Here is a 16,826-nt window from a genome sequence, read left to right as displayed (position 1 = left end):
AGGGAGGGAGTGGGGAGCGAGGGAGCCCTGGCACACACTCACCTGTGTCCACCCTGCCATAGTCTACAAAGATCTGCAGCATGACCGAGCCCAGCAGGTACCCGAAAGCTGGTCCAAACACGGCGATGGCAAACAGGATGGCTGGAGAGGGGAGAGAGAAAGGCTGCTGAGGGGTGTGAGAGGACTGAGGGGGGCACCCAGGCTCTTTCCCTCACCGAGGGGTTCCCGGGACATTCCCCAGTCTGTCCCCTGGCCCTGACAAGTCCACACCTGTAGCATTTCCCACAGACAACGCCAGAGCCACTCGAGACCCTGGAAGGTGTGGAACCCAAGCTGCTTCTCCTCTGGCTAGATGCCAGAGCGATCTGCTTGCTGGGAGAGAAGCGGCCTCCTGGGCATTTACAGATGAAGGCCCAGGCGTGGGCTGGGGGCAAGGATCCTTGCAGGTATGATGTGGCAGCCGTGGTGGGAGCTTGTGGGCCACAGAGCCTCTGGATGTGGCCTGTCTGGTCTGGGCCCTGAGGATATGCTCAGTGTGGCTTGTTCTAAGGGAAGAATTTGGTCATTTGCTATCTATTTTGGGCTTCCCTGGTGGCTCAGATGGTAAAGTGTCTGTCTGCAATGTAGGAGACCTGGGTTCGATCCCTAGGTCAGGAAGATCTTCTGGAGAAGGAAATGGCAGCCCACTCCAGTACTCTTGCCTGGAAAATCCCATGGATGGAGGAGCCTGGTAGGCTACAGTCCATGAGGTTGCAAAGAGTAGGACATGACTGAGCGATGTCACTTTCACTTTATCTATTTTGCATGTTTTTCTATGAGGCCAACTTGTCCTATGGGTGGCTCAGAAGACACGTGTGCTGGCCGGTGCCTGGTCTGGAAAGCAGTGGTGCTGCTCCTGACCAGTAGCTTGACCCGATACTTGACCACGTACTGCTGGTCAAGGAGCTGCCCTGTTCCTGGCCCGGGACCAAGGGGTCATGCAGATACCCTCGGGGACTCCCACGGCTCCAGCACCCAGAGACCGTGGGCCCTGTCCTTCTGGTGAAAAGCTGCAGCCTGGGCTGGGACTCAAACAAGGTGCCTCAGGTCCCCAGACCTCTGTATGCCTTGGCTGTGCCATGTGAGGACCCGCCCCCAACCCAAGCCCTCTTCAAGCCTGACTCACAGATGTACAGGGGCGAGTTGTTGGGCTCCGAGAAGTCATCCACGTAGGAGATCCCAAATGGCTGGATGGGCACCGTGCCGATGCCTGCCAGTAGCTGGGCGATCACCATCAGGCCCCACATGCTGCTGGTCTCCTTCTGAGAGTCCTGGGGGCTGCTGTGGCACTTGCTGGGGGGCAGGCCCTGCCAGGATTTCTGACAGAGCTCGGTCTGGAGGTGGCTGCTGTTCCCTGCAATGGGAGAGCACACACCCGTCACCGCCACCCTGGTGTCCTGCTGTGGCCTCTAAACCCGGCCTTTCTCCCAGGCCTTCTTGGAGTGGTTCTAGAAACAATGGTGAGAGGAGGGGAGAGGCGGACTCCCTGCTCTAAGGGGACCTAGCCCGCATTGGATGGGAGAGGCATCTTCCTCTTCTCTGGGACCATTCTTTCCCCTGTCTGGGTACTGGCAGGGGGGTGGTGTTAGTAACACGAAGCTTCGGCCCTGGAGGTAAGGCCATCCAGCGGGGAAATGGGGAACCAAGATCCACATCCAGGCTTGTGGGCCTTCAGCGCCCCTGTGGGCAGCTTCAGGCTCAGGCCCCCAAGATGTGTTTTCTCTTTAGCAAGACAGAAGTCATTCTGTACCCCAGAAGACGGTGTCGCCTCCAGCCTGGAAGGCTCCCAGGGGTCATGACTCCCAGAATTCTCCCTCTTGGATAAGCCACACATTGGGTCACACTAAGGAGCCCTACTGCCAAAGGCATTGAACGTGCTACCCAGTCTGGCCAAGGATCAAGAATTTGGGATGCTAAAGGGATTTTGACACCCTCTGGTTCAAACTTCCTGTTCCAGATAGGGGCTGAGGCTGCACCCACAAGAAGAGCCAGGCTGCACCTACTGTGAGGGCCCCAGAGGCCCCATCGTGGCCTGTGGGCACCAGTGCCCATGGCTTTGGGGACCTGGCCAGGCTGGCCTGCTGTTCCCATGCGCTGTTTCCAATTTGGCCCACACTAAACAGACAGCACTGCCAGCTCTCCAAGGCCCTGAGGGCTCCTTTCCACGAGATGCCTTCTTTCCCAGCCTTGAAGAGGCCAGTGGAAACCACTAACATCCCTGACCCTGCTCCGTAGGGTTCAGTTTCACTCTCATTTGTCTTTTCAGAGAGGACATAGCTCCGAGCTGGGTGGACCTCAGAGTCCCGTGGAGAGGAACCATGAGGGCTGTGGACAAGATCAGTCCATCCTCCTCGACTCTGCCTGGTGCTGTTGAGCTCAGGGCTGCTCTGGGCGGTGGGGCTGGTGAGGGGTCTGCCCTCCTCATCTCATCTCCCCTCCTCTTCACCAGACACACATGCTTCATCCAGCCAGGCCTCCCCATCTCCCTTCCTCTTCACTGGAGTTTGTGTTGAACACGTGTGAAAACTGCTGGCTTGGGGGTCCCCTCATCAATCAGGGAGGCCTGCTCAGTAAAAGCAAAGGAGGCCAAGATGTCATCTGGTCAAGGTCGTCCAGACCTGATAGTAGCTGCACGCAAGGAAGCTCTGTGCACCCAGCCTAGCGCCCAGCCCCTTTGGTTAGTGTCCCTCCATCCCATCCATTATCCTGCCTTTCAGTGCAGGGTATGGGGTTTGGGTAGAGTGGTCCAACCACAAGGGTAGGTGGGAGACAGACTCTTAGAGGGAGGTAGCTTTGCTGACATGGGAAGGAAGCTATAACATCTTGTAGATTCAAAAACTACCTAGTAGTTTGGAGAAGAACATGATCCCTAATTTGTAAAACTTATGTGATCTCGTTGAATATGCAGAGAAAAACTGGAAGACCATGGCTGTTCCAGGGTGATGGGATTGTGGCATCTTTGCATGCATGTGTGTTTGCCTCTGTGTACTTTCTAATTTTTCTATAAGGAACACATGATGCTTTTGAAATGAAGCAACAGCGAAAACTTTTCAATTAAAAATATTTTTCATAAAAAGTATATAGCCAAACTTTAACAATCATTCTCACTTCTTATTTCTTGGTTCCAGAGCTGTTGCCCTGGGCCTGCAGAGGTGTGCTTCACACCAGAGCCAAGTTTCTCTGACACCCATCTTCCCCGAGGCCTCTCCTTGGTGGAGTGCTGGGCTCTTCTCTGAGTTACATGCTCTCCTGTAAAGACCCAAATTCCAGCACCAGAATTTTAAAACTTCCCCTTACTGCACAAGCAGACACTGCCAAGGCTGTGACGTACTTTGTGTCCCGCCTAGAGGTTACTGGCCCATCTAAGTGGCTGCTTTGGGGCAGAGCTGGCATTTGAACCCATGTGTGCCTGATTCAAAGTCCTTAATGAAATCAAGTCTGAAATGGCAGCTCTGAAAAGATCCAACACAGGTTTTGCAGGGATGGGGGAGGCAGGTCTGGGGTGATTCCTCTGCTCCTCCCTAGTTACATTCAAGCACATAAGCCCTCTGATCTCTGTAGGTGGCTGGGAACCTCCTCCCAGAAAGAGGTATCCTGGGAAGGGCTGGCTGCTGGGAGTTCTGCTGAAATCCGAGACAAAGAGACAAAACGAGCAGAGTATAAAGAGTGAAGAAATTGGTTTTGGTGAAATTAGCCAAACACGGAAAGGCAAATACTGTATGATCTCACTATACATGGAATCTAAACTAGTCAAATATATAGAAGCAGGGAGCAGAATGGTGGTTGCCAGGGACAAGGGGAAGGGAAAAGGGGAGGCTATGGTGAAGAGTAAGAAGCTTCAGTACTGTCAGAGAAGTTCTAGAGATCTGCTAGATGGCATAGTGCCTATAGATAACAATACCACACTGTAGACTCAACATTTACTTACAGGGTAGATCTTAAGTGTTCTTAACACACACACGCACACAATAATAATTATTATTATTAAAGGAAATTTGGGGACATGATGGATATGCTTTGACGGTGATGACAATTTCATGGGTGTATACTTAAACTCATTAAGCTTTATATATTAATATGTATAGTACTTTACGTGTCAATCACATCTCAATAAAGGCATTTTTTTTAAAGAAAGAAAAATTGATTTTAGCCCTAAGTAGCTGTGTGATCTTAAGCAAGTCTCTGACCCTCTCTGAGCTTCAATTTCCCTTTAGGCAGAGACCATAATGTGGCTAGATAGGGACAGCTCCTGTGGGTCACTAAAGGGCTAGAAGGCAATAGTTGCAGAAGGGAGCAGGCATGAAAAGTCAGACCCGCTGGTCAGTCAGCATGGCTGACAGATGTGCTGGCCCCCTTGTAGGAAGGCTGGTATGACCCAGCGGTGCTGCAAGGCTTGACTCTCACTTTAGTCTGGAAGCACAAAACTGTGAAATGTTCCTGCTGAGAAGGAGGAAAGCCCTTCACTGCCCTCAGGAACCCTGTCACCAACACTACCCCATGTCCAGCTCTCAGAACCAGAGGTGTGGTTCTGGCAGACTCATGCCCACCCCCAGGAGGAGGCCCAGCTGGCCATGGACAGGCAAGACCCACAGATGTTGGAATGGCTGGATTGGGGGCCTGGGATCTGGGTCCTAGTCCTGAATCTGACTCCCTACATCTGTGACCTTGACTTTGAAAGACCTCAGAGGATTCCAGGGAAAGGGCCATGCACAGAGGTGGGTGGTTGCTGGTGAGCTCACAGCTCACTCTGGGCCCTCAATTTGGCAGCCACTGGGACACCCCAGCTGATGAGCATTTACACACGGTGGGCTGTGCTAATCTTTAGAAAAAGACCCCACTACCCTTCTCAAGACCATTTGGACAGGTTCAGGAATGAGGCCAGAGCAGGCCGCCTGACCTGGGCCACCTTCTAACCCAACTGGCCAGGTGCAGCTCTGTGGTCACTCAGTCGGCACACACACCCTGCTCACCTCCTTCTGCCAATTTTGAGCTGAAGCATGTCTAAAGGACTGATAAGTAAAAAAGCTGCCACCAAGTTCTCAAATGGGCATTTGTTCTTAGAAGATTCAAACAAATTTCAAGTAGATTTTGCATGAGGAAATGAGCAAAGTTTGGAGTTCCCTAAAACCATGGGCTGTTATCACTTGCAAATGTGCTTGGCTAAGCTGCCTGTCCCTGTCTAGGTGTGACAAAAGCTCCCTCTCAGTGTTGTCTTATCAGCTATGGGGTGGCAGGACCAGGCCTCCCTTTTGTGCTAGGTGGCAAATGACCACACCGGGAAAGAGGTGCGAAGCACTGGCCCCTGCTCCTAGTGCAGCCACTGAAGAACCACACCCAGGCCTGTCAGCTTCCGTGGACGATGCCTGCCTCACTCTTGGCTATTCAGTTACTTGGTCAAGCGTGACTGGGGGCAGGCACTCTGCTGGGGTGACTGAGACAAGCCCAGGAGCTGCCATTCCAAAGCCTCTGACTGCTGTGGGACACTCATCATCAAAGAAGCAACCACAATATTGTCAAAATATTGGTCAAATAAAAATCCCATTGAAATACCACTTGCCACCCTTTGAAAAACAGAAAACAAATGCTGGGCACTGCTGGTAAGAATGTAAAATAGCGCAGCCACTGTGGCAAATGGTATAGTTCTTCAAAAAGTTAAAAATTGAACTACCATATTATCCAGCATTTACACTTTGGGTAAATAGTATTTTACCCAAATACCACTCTGGGTATTTGCCCAAAAGAAATCAAAGCTGGGACTTAAAGAGATATTTGTACACCAATGTTCATAGCAAGATCATCTGCAATAGCCAAAAGGGGGAAATGATGCAAATGTCCATCAACGGATGAATGGATAAACATAATGTGACACACACATACAGTGGAATAACACTGAGCCTTATACACCTGCTCCGTTGCAAATGAATGAACCTTGAAGTCAGGCTCACTGAAATGAGCCTGACACAAAACTACAAATATTGCATGATTCCATTTACATGAGGACCCTAGACTAGATAAATTCATAGAGACAGAAAGCAGAATGGTGGCTGCCAGGCAGGGGCTGGGAGGAGGAGGAAGAGGGAGTTAGTGTTTAAGGAGTACAGTTTCCGTTGGGAAAGATGCAAACGTTCTGGAGATGGATGGTAAGAATGGTTGTACAATAGCATGAAAGTGTTTAATGCCCTGAACTGGACACATTAAAATGGCAAATTTTATGTTATGTATAGTTTACCACAATAAAAAAATACAGCCTGGTATCCACTGAGTTGGGCTCCCAGGTAGCAGTAGCAATAAAGAACCCACCTGCCAATGCAAGAGATGTGGGTTTGATTCCTGGGTTGGGAATATACCCTGGAGGAGGGCACAGCAACCCACTCCAGTATTCTTGCCTGAAGAATCCCAGGGACAGAGGAGCCTGGAAGGCTACAGTCCATGGTCACAAAGAGTCGGACATGACTGGGGCGACTAGCATGCACACTCACATCCACTGAGCTGGAAAGGAAAGTGTACCAGGGAGCATGTGGGGGAGGCGCCAAACCCAGGCTCACTGGGGAGAGGATTTGGGAAGGATTCCTGGAGGACATGGGCTCTGCACTGAGAAGACTCAATAGGAAGAGACAGAAGGGAAGAGCGCAGAGGTTTGGTGGGGTCAGTGTGCAAACACAACTACGGTGAGGCCTGGCCAGCCCTGGAGGGCTGCTGTGTCCCATGAAGGGGCCTGGATTATATCCTAATGAGAACCCAGAGGGTCATGATCACGAAGGGGAAATTAACCAGTGTTCAAGACCCATGTGGAAACAGCGGAATTGACCCAGCCAAGAGCTACTTGGATAGTAAAACAGGTGAGGCTGCGTGCTACGTGAGAGGCAGGCAGGGGTTGCTGGTCCAATCCACGGCTGTGAGCACAGGATTGCTCAGCCCAGGGTGGGTGTGCAGCAGATACACAAGGCCAGGCTTGTTGTATGGGAGCAGGAGCCTGAGAAACAAAGGGCCAGAGAAAAAGTACTTCTTTTAAGAGTTCTTGTTTTTAATTTTACTGATTCTTATTATTCAACTAAAGTCATATTCATTAGAACATTGTTGCTGGCAAAATTATTTTTCTGTGAGCCATTTAACAGTGATCAAAGCTCATAAAAATGTTGACTGGCTTATTAAGCCTTTACATAGCATGTTGCACGGTACACCAAGGCCACAAAAGTCCTCATGAAATTTCACCTAATGAAGTGTCCAGGAAGCAAAATTCTCTGGGGATCTTTTAACTGTTTTACATTAACTTTTAGAATGTTAGATTACCTGTCAGAAACTGCCTTTATTAAACATGCGCATTTTCAAAAATAGTCAATCGGCCCCAGTTAAATCCAAGTCTACCGAGTTCCTCTTGGAGCATTCTGCACTCCAAATTGATTCAAGGTCTCCCAACAAACTTTCTTTTCCTTATGCCAGCCCTAAATGGGGCCAGCCCTAAATGGGGCCACCCCACCCTGACCAGGCTGTGACACAGGTGAAAGGGAACGAGAAGTTCCTCCACCTGGGAGCACCACCCTCAGGAAGGGAAGCGGCAGCTGTCTGTCCCGGGGGCAGGGTGCCCTGGACCCAGGTAGAGTGGTGTGTGGTGGTGGGAGAGACCACTGCTTCCTGACTTATTGTGGAAAAGGTGTCTGCATCAGAGACAGAATGTGGGCCTTCCAAGAGCCCATGCCTGGGCCTCCCTGCAGTGGGCAGCCATGGCCAGCTCACTCTGGTGAAGACAGTCTTCTAGAAGTTAAAATATTAGGCTCTTCTCTTAAAAAGAAGACAGTGATGGAGTGACAAGACCTCGTATCAAGACCCTTTGGCAGAACTGGGGGGCTCAACTTTCTGCAGCCCACCCCCTCCTCTTCCCTGGAGCGAATTCAGGAGCTCAGCCCATGTGAAGAAGCAAGAGCAGCCTCTCTTCATTTTTGGGGCATTTCAGCAAAGGCCAGGCACCCAGTCTTCTCCACTGACTTACAGAACCTCATTGCCCTCCTCCTCCTCAGACCTGCCCACCGTCAGATCCTGTGATAAGGTCAGAGAAAAGCCCACCAATTCCAGCCACAGTCTCAGGGGCTGCCTGCCTCCAACTTGAGGGGCCTGGGAAAGGGAAGGAGGGAGGTGTGTTCATTAGCTGACTGTCAGTCTATTTCCCATCTTCCCTGAGGCCCACTTCTGGAAGGCTCAAGCTTATCAGAGCACATTCTTCTTCCCACAAGACACCAGAGATCTCGCTGTGCCAGTTATCACAGGGCTGCGAGATGCTAACTTGAAACAGGCCGGGACCTCTCCCCTCCTTCAGCTACCCCCCATACCAGCCCAGCTGCATGCCAGTCAACCCTTTGACTCACCCCACAATTTAAATACACAGAATTTCAGCTCTAATTTCTAAACAGCTCCTCCAGTTTGGAAAGAGGGGACGTAGTAGGGCTACCTTCCTGGAGCAGGACCCACAGAGATGGGCGGATCTGGGCAGACCAAGGTCTGGCCTCTTCACTGTTCAAGGACACACAGTCCAGTGTGGCCAGGCTGAGGTAGTAGGCTATCAAGGGTCTAAATAAGAATCTCTGCACAAAAATCCAGCCCTGGGGCTATGAGAGGATGCCAGAAGGTTTGAGCAACACAGGAAGGCCATGGCAGGAGCGGGCTTTCCTCTGACTAATCTTTCTTGTCATTCTAGTAGAGGAAAGAGAGAATTCTTGCCAGGAAACAGGAGGGCAGCACCTTTAGAGCTACCCATTACCTCCCCACTCAGAAGGGGGCACTGCTGGTGGGTGAGTAGGGCCAAAGGAGGAGGAGGTTAGCAAGACCTCAGAAGCAGCCCATAAGAGTACAACAGAAAAAGGCAGTGGTGCTTCCGGAGAGTTTCCTGGAAGCACACCCAATGTGCCAAGCTTCACTGGACTATCAGTAAGCTCCTGGACCCTCATTCAGAATGTTCCACTCTGAAGGACCTATTTCCTCATCCTCCTAAATTCGGCTACTCAACAGTTCTTCCTGGAACTCTGGCAACACCCACCAGGAGGCCTGGAACAGGCTGTCCAAACTCATGATGGAGATCTCCAAGTCATTTATAAAGTGACCTGTTTGCAGAGCAGAAGTGGCTGGGTTCCTTGTCAATCCATCATGCCCCTGTGACAACACGTGTTCTTTTCCAACTAGACTAAGCCTCCCCTTAGACAACAATTCCTATGGGCATGTGCCTTCTGACTTTCATTTTGGGAATCTAAGAGAAAACATTAAGAGAAAAAAAATTAAGATAAAACATTCTTCTGCACCAGCAGAAATGAACAGAGTTGGGGTTGACAGCCAGAGTCACATGCTTGAGCAGTGCAAGGAATCGTATTTTGAAATCAGACAGACCAGGTTCAAATGGGAATTCTCAGAACCTTAGTCTCTTCATCTCTGAAATAGATATAGATACTAACATCGACTTTGTAATCGTCTTATTCAGATTAAAACTAATAACAGTAACAAAACCTGGGATATGGTGATTACACAATAACATCAATTTTCATTCAAAGTTTCAAGCCAGAAACTTTGAGAAATTCAGACAGATGAGAGAGATGTCAGAACTCTTGAGACAGGCATTGTTGCCCAGGTTTTTAAGACTTGGGAACTGGGTCCAGAAACCAGAAACAAGTAAGATCAGTGCTGGTCACTAGAAATGAATGGATATAATAAAGGAGTTGAGGGCAAGTGGGTTGCTTGCAAGGATTCACATCCATGCAGGGAAAGAGTGAGCTTAGGGGAGTGGAAGAAGAGGGTTCCTTTGCTCTGTTCTCAAGACTGGGTTTCCAAGGCTGAGACTGAGGCTGGACACCCTTTCCCACACAGCTTTTCAGTACTAAAGAGGCCATGGGGAAATGCCTACTTGTACTGAGAAGGCCATAACCAGCGAGGTCGGTGTGAGAGGGCAAGTCCATTATGCACAGGGTGATGCTGCAGACAAGGGGCGTGCCTCCAGCCTGTCACCCCCCTCCTGCACACCCACCTGCTCCTGAGGAACTGCCATCAGACCAGGGAAAGAGGAATTGCCTGGGTCATCTTGCATCAAAATTGTTTCTTAGTGGATAGGAAGGGAAGAAGACACACCTGACGGAACAGGAGGGAGGCTCAGAGCCATTTAATTTTAGTATTCAAAGAGAATGCGTGCTTAATTTGCACACTCCCAATTGGGAGTGAAGCAGAATTTATTGTTCACAGATTTATTAACAGGCTGATGAGGAGCAATTTGAAGGGGAAAAAATGGGATGAGCTGAGCCAACATGAGTTCATCAAGAGCCAGTCATGCCAAACCAACCTCATTTCCTTTGTTAATGGGGCTCCGAGACCGGCAGGAAGCCGTAACACGGTGTTACTTGACTGGAGGAAGCCTTTTAACAAAGCCAGTCATGATATCCTGACTGATATACAGACTAGATGCAGACGCGTGGCTGAGCGTCCTCTGGGGAGAACGTCTCAAAGCGTGCCCGGTGCAGGCACGGACGGGCCAGGGTGACCTGGAAGACAGTGGCTCTCGGGTCCATCGTGCAACTCAGCCCTGGGCACGGCTGAGAACAGCTGACATATTTGTGAATGACATGAATGGCCTGAGGCTGGTATCAGTGGTTAATAAGACAGTCCAAAGGTTGAAAATTCAAAATTAAGACCCAAGGTTATGAGGAGGGGCTCCAAACAAAGGGACTGAATCTAAGGGAGTCCATGGGGGCTGCTATACCAAAGGGTCACAGCCTGGGCAGCTTACAAACAGCAGAATGGTTTCTCACAGTTCTGGACACAGGAAGCCCAAAATCAGGGTGCCGGCATGCTGGGGTTCCGGTGGGAGCTGGACTGCTGACTTTCTCTTGCAATCTCACGGGGCTGAAAGAGCCAGCCAGCTCTCTAGCCTCTTCCACAGAGGCATGGACCCCACCAGGGGGCTCCACCTCCATGAGCTCCCTGCCTCCAAAAACCTGACTGTTCTTGGCTGCTTCCCCCTTTAGATCTCTGAGCCTTACTTACATTCCCTGACGGAGGCCAATCCAAGCTCTGGGTCCTGCAGTCCTTTTGTTCCCTTAGAGAAAGAGCAGGAGCTCCTCCCTGTGTCCCCTGGGGGGTCCTCAGAGGCGGCCTCGATGGTTTCTTCAAACCATAGTGCTTTGCAGGACAGGGGCTGGCACCCTACTTCTGTGGGGCCATCCCCCTGACAGTTTTCCTGGGGTGATCACAGCCTCTGGAATAGTAACCAGTCTTCCTTTCCAGTCTGAGTGTGGACTCTCCTCAGGAAACCACCTCCCTGCCTTGGGTGGGCCCAAGACAGACAGTCCACAACGGGTCCCTGAGAGGCCCTCTTCCCAGAGGAGCCAGGACGCAGGGTGCAGCCTGGCTCACAGGCGTCCCTCCCCTCCCCTCCAGACCCAAGCAGGCCTATACCCCCAGCCTCATTCCTGAGCAAGTGAAGTGATGAACAAGCCTCCAGGGGAGGCAGAGTGACGCTCAGGTCTCTACTGGGGCCTGTACTGGAGACCCAGAAGAACAAGGGTTGTGACTCTGCCACACAACAGAGGCAAGCACTCTCCGGTCAGCTGCTGGGGCTATCTCTCAGAGAGGCCCGTTCTCTGTGGCCCCAGCTCTTTTCCCGGCCATCCCCTGACAGGCAACACAGCAGCCTGGTGTTTTCTGTCGTGTCTCCACACTCATTTCTTGTCCTTCCTATACTGTGTATTGAAAATGTGTTCCACATCAAGTCTCATTAGCTTCGTTGTGCTCATCAGTTCGGGAATATTTTCCTCTCAGTTGACTTAATAACACTCATGTGTTTTGTGACTTTCCCCTCGTTGTTTTCTCTTCCTTTTCAGGTTAAATAGCTCCAACTGGCCAGCCTGTGCGACCATACACCCACTTACACCCCGCAACACACATGCTGACATTTATGTAAGTATAGGACCCCAACCCCTGCCAGGCTGCTCCCCCACGTCCATCCCTGTCTGCACCTCCACACCCACAAGACCCCCACCCTCTCCACACCTCTGGTACACACCCACACCCCCACACACACACACACATGCACTTCTTCCCTTACACACCCACCTCTTCCACGTACAGCCACCTACCACCACAGAGAACAGCCTCTCTTACACACACTCCCATACACCCCCAAAACACACTCCTTCCCCACCACGTCCCTCTCACCCCATGGCCAGATGCTGCCCCTTGAACAGCCCTGAGCTCAGCATCCCTGAGCAGTTCCCTCAGTGCCAGGACCCTGCGTGGCTCTGGGGTTCAGTGCCATGGGTTCTGCTCCGGGGCTGAGCATCCTCCAGTGAAGGGGCTCAGTCACTCAGGGGCCTGAGGCTCCTGTCCCCAGGCCTTCCCACCACCCTCCTGCCACTTTTGATGAACAAGCATGGGTGAGGAGCTGGCAACTTCACAAATAGGGGACTAGAAAGCAACTCTTCCCTTTCTTTTCTTGACCGCTCCAAAAATACCATCGACTCCCCCGACCCCACAGTTCCCACAGGAAACCCCCTCCCGTGTGCATCCATTGTCTGCGAGGAGCTGACTTCCCTCTGGCCTTGGCTCAGGACCTCTCCCAGGTTACACCTACTCCTCCCAGACACTGGTTTCCGAAGACACTTCTGTCTCCCGGGGGAAATGGTCTCCTGTTGGCCTGTCTCCCACCTATCCCAACTTCTCCACGCATTCCAGAAGTGGTCTTAGAGGCTTTGGCTCGGTGGCTAGTCTTTTCTCTAAAGGCGCCAGGCATATTTCCGGACCCCACTGACATTTAGAAAATCTAAACACTCAAAAACGTCTGCATGGCCTTTTTAGAATTAGCAATTAGTTGTTAAAGGTCTCTGCGATTCCCACAATGGCTCCATCTCTAATTTGTTTTTCCTAAAACACTTTTCATTTCCCATGTCCATTTCTGGAGCAGCTCTGCTCCAAAGGGAAAGAATCAGCAGGCAACACATGATACCAGGTCCAGGGGTCACTGCTGATGAGTAAGAGATTTCACATACCACATCAAGGGCAGGCAAAGAGAAGTGTGCTGAACAGCTACTGTGGGCCAAGCACTTTATCTACACAATTTAATTTTACTTTTGCCCTTAGAACATGCTGAAAAGTGGAGAAATTTATTGTTCCCACTTTACAGATTAAGAAACTGAGGCTCAGAAAGGTGAACAGCAGCTTGCTTGAGGAGACTTAGCACCTACATGGCTTAGCTGGGATTTGAAATTCTCTGTTCTCTCTCCCCATTACCAGGTACCTCCAACTTAAGGGTCTAGGAACGGATCAGAACAGCAGCCTAAGCTTCAGGAAAGAGAAATCCTATGGCCTCACATGTGAAGGTGTGGCAAGGATATGCCCAGGAGGGGCCGTGCTCCAGCTAGAGCAGAGGACGGATGGACGGTGAGGACCAGGGAGAAGCTGCAGTCAGATACCCTAAGGATGCCCAGCCTGTTGGCCGGGAGCTGTCAGACACTCCATAGGAAGCAGGCGCTTCCTCATTTGGAACCCTTGTTTACCCAGCATAATACATGTATTGTCCCCACCACCGCTGGTTATAAAGGCCACCACTGAATAGTTGCTGCATGTGCCAGCCACTGGGCTAAACTTAGAGCACACATCCTTCAGTCCTTGCAGCCGGGCGAGGGAGACTCCATTTTATACAGGGAGGTACTGAGACTTAGCTGCGAAGGAAGTGGCCCAAGGCCATGCTGTTAAGGGGTCTCAAAGCCCAGCTTCGGATATAGGACTGTCCAGACGCATGTCACCCTTCAGGGTGGTGCATTTAATGAAATTCATTTGTTGTTGATGTCTTGCATAGTTCAAAACTGAAGTTCCCATAGGAATACATTTGAAGAATCATACTTCAAAATTTTCCCATGAAGTGAAACTTTATAAATATTTTTGCACATATTAGCATAGTACATGCCCTCGCTGCACTGGCACCCACAGCCTCAGCTAGGTCCCACAGTGTGGCTCCTGGGCCAAAGTCCTCCTTAGCCCGAGCCCCTGGCAACATGAAGATGCCCTGAAGGTAGCCCAGCCCTGAGCACTTCCAGCTGCTGCTCTGATCCCAGCCAGCATGAGAGGGACTGTGTCCTATTGTTGCAAATAGAATCGACACAAACAAAAACACAAGGACCTCACTCTCTTGGCCAGCTTTTCCTTCCTGCAGGTTGAGAGGCAAGTCTTGTTCTTTCCTCTCTCCCTAGAGGTGGGCTAAAAGCTGGAGTGTTTGCCTAGGAGCAGGGAGGATGGTGGTGGAAAGGACCCAAGCCACCTGACCATCCCTAACAAGGGGCAGAGGGGTTGCTTTCAGAGCCCCGCCCATCTCCACCCACCCTCTTTGGTGGCTGCTCTGTGCGGAGCCATTGCCCTTGGTATATGGCCCAGGCTAGGGGAGGCTGGGGGAGCCCGCCCTAGGCTAGGCAGGCCACCGTGTGGCGCCTGGCAGGATGCCCTCCCTGCAGCCTGGCCCCAGCGTCTGGGGCTCCCCTGCTGATTTCGTTACCCCATTCTTCTTGCCGATGGGGAAGGACTGGGATCTTGCATTGGAGCGGGCATGGCACAAGGCTTTCCGATGTGGCCAGCAAATCCTGACTCTCCTTCTGAGCTGGCCTCAGATCTTTTGTCTAGATCAAGGAGAGGGAAAGAGCTTAGACCCCTAGGCTTGGGTCTGTCTTCCTCTTGCGCCTACTTGAAGCAAGACTCAGGCTTATGAGCTTTAAGCCATAAGCCTTTAAGACTCATGTCTCCTGCCTTGGAAGGCAGATTCTTTACCACTGACCAACCTGGAAAGCTCACTCATCAGCTGTAGAGTTTGCTAAATCATGGTTCGTTGTTAAAATGTAAGGGTAACAGTGCTGCACTCAATATGCCAGAAAATTGGGAAAACTCAGCAGTGGCCACAGGACTGGAAAAGGTCAGTTTTCATTCCAATCCCAAAGAAAGGCAATGCCAAAGAATGCTCAAACTACCGCACAATTGCACTCATCTCACACGCTAGTAAAGTAATGCTCAAAATTCTCCAAGCCAGGCTTTCGCAATACGTGAAGACTGAACTTCCAGATGTTCAAGCTGGTTTTAGAAAAGGCAGAGGAACCAGAGATCAAACTGTCAACATCTGCTAGATCATTGAAAAAGCAAGAGAGTTCCAGAAAAACATCTCTTTCTGCTTTATTGACTATGCCAAAGCCTTTGACTGTGTGGATCACAATAAACTGTGGAAAATACTCAAAGAGATGGGCATACCAGACCACTTGACCTGCCTCTTGAGAAACCTATATGCAGGTCAGGAAGCAACAGTTAGAACTGGACATGGAACAACAGACTGGTTCCAAATAGGAAAAGGAGTACGTCAAGGCTGTATATTGTCACCCTGCTTATTTAACTTATATGCAGAGTACATCATGAGAAACACTGGGCTAGAAAAAGCACAAGCTGGAATCAAGATTGCCGGGAGAAATATCAATAACCTCAGATATGCAAATGACAGCACCCTCATGGCAGAAAGTGAAGAGGAACTCAAAAGCCTCTTGATGAAAGTGAAACAGGAGAGTGAAAAAGTTGGCTTAAAGCTCAACATTCAGAACGTAGATCATGGCATCTGGTCCCATCACTTCATGGGAAATAGATGGGGAAACAGTGGAAACAGTGTCAGACTTTATTTTTGGGGGCTCCAAAATCACTGCAGATGGTGATTGCAGCCATGAAATTAAAAGACGTTTACTCCTTGGAAGGAAAGTTATGACCAACCTAGATAGCATATTCAAAAGCAGAGACATTGCTTTGCCAACAAAGGTCTGTCTAGTCAAGGCTAGGGTTTTCCCAGTGGTCATGTATGGATGTGAGAGTTGGACTGTGAAGAAAGCTGAGCACCGAAGAATTAATGCTTTTGAACTGTGGTGTTGGAGAAGACTCTTGAGAGTCCCTTGGACTGCAAGGAGATCCAACCAGTCCATTCTAAAGGAGATCAGTCCTGGGTGTTCTTTGAAAGGAATGATGCTGAAGCTGAAACTCCAGTACTTTGGCCACCTCATGAGAAGAGTTGACTCATTGGAAAAGACTCTGATGCTGGGAGGGATTGGGGGCAGGAGGAGAAGGGGACGACAGAGGATGAGATGGCTGGATGGCATCACTGACTCAATGGACGTGAGTCTGAGTGAACTCCAGGAGTTGGTGATGGACAGGGAGGCCTGGCGTGCTGCAATTCGTGGGGTCGCAAAGAATCAGACATGACTGAGCAACTGAACTGAACTGAACTGAACAGTGATGCATACTGCATTCACAGACTGGCAGACGCAGTGTCAACTATCCCCAAAGTGACCTACGAATTTAATACAAGTCTAATCAAACTTCCAGAAGGTTTTTTTTTTAACATATAGACAAGCCGATTATAAAATTTACATGGAATGACAAATGAATAAGAATAGATGAAGCAATTCTGAAAAAGAATAGTGTTGGAGGAATCACACTACCCAGCTTTCAGACTTCTTTGTAAAGCTACAGTAATCAAGAGTGTGGCAGTGACAAAGGAATAGACACACAGACTGATGGAACAGAAGACAAAGTCTAGAAATGGACCCTTACACATATGTCCAACTGAGGGCTTCCCTGGTGGCTCAGTGGTAAAGAATCTGCCTGCCAGTACCGGAGACAAGAGTCTGAACCCTCGTCCGGGAAGATCCCGCTTGCCATGGAACAACTAAGCCCATGCACCACAACTATTAAGCCTGCGCTCTAGAGCTTGGAAGCCGCAACTGCTGAGCCTCCGGGCCACAGCTACT

The 16,826-nt window shown here is 50.4% G+C and overlaps 1 protein-coding gene across 1 annotated transcript in view; it reads right to left on the bottom strand.

Annotated features, from left to right (window-relative positions):
* The window catches only part of SLCO2A1 (solute carrier organic anion transporter family member 2A1), an 89,365-nt gene that overhangs the window by 21,350 nt on the left and 51,189 nt on the right, over nt 1-16,826 (bottom strand). The window contains exons 4-5 of the mRNA XM_027545666.1: nt 1,166-1,393; nt 43-141 (exon numbers count right to left, since the gene is read on the bottom strand). Of these exons, the coding sequence (XP_027401467.1) occupies nt 43-141; nt 1,166-1,393 (327 nt within the window). The remainder of the gene's footprint in view (nt 1-42; nt 142-1,165; nt 1,394-16,826) is intronic.

This window comes from Bos indicus x Bos taurus, chromosome 1 (assembly GCF_003369695.1).
Source record: "Bos indicus x Bos taurus breed Angus x Brahman F1 hybrid chromosome 1, Bos_hybrid_MaternalHap_v2.0, whole genome shotgun sequence".
In the NCBI taxonomy this organism is placed as follows: domain Eukaryota; kingdom Metazoa; phylum Chordata; class Mammalia; order Artiodactyla; family Bovidae; genus Bos; species Bos indicus x Bos taurus.
The sequence above is the reverse complement of the archived record's forward strand: the minus strand, read 5'-3'. Positions and strand labels throughout refer to the sequence as shown.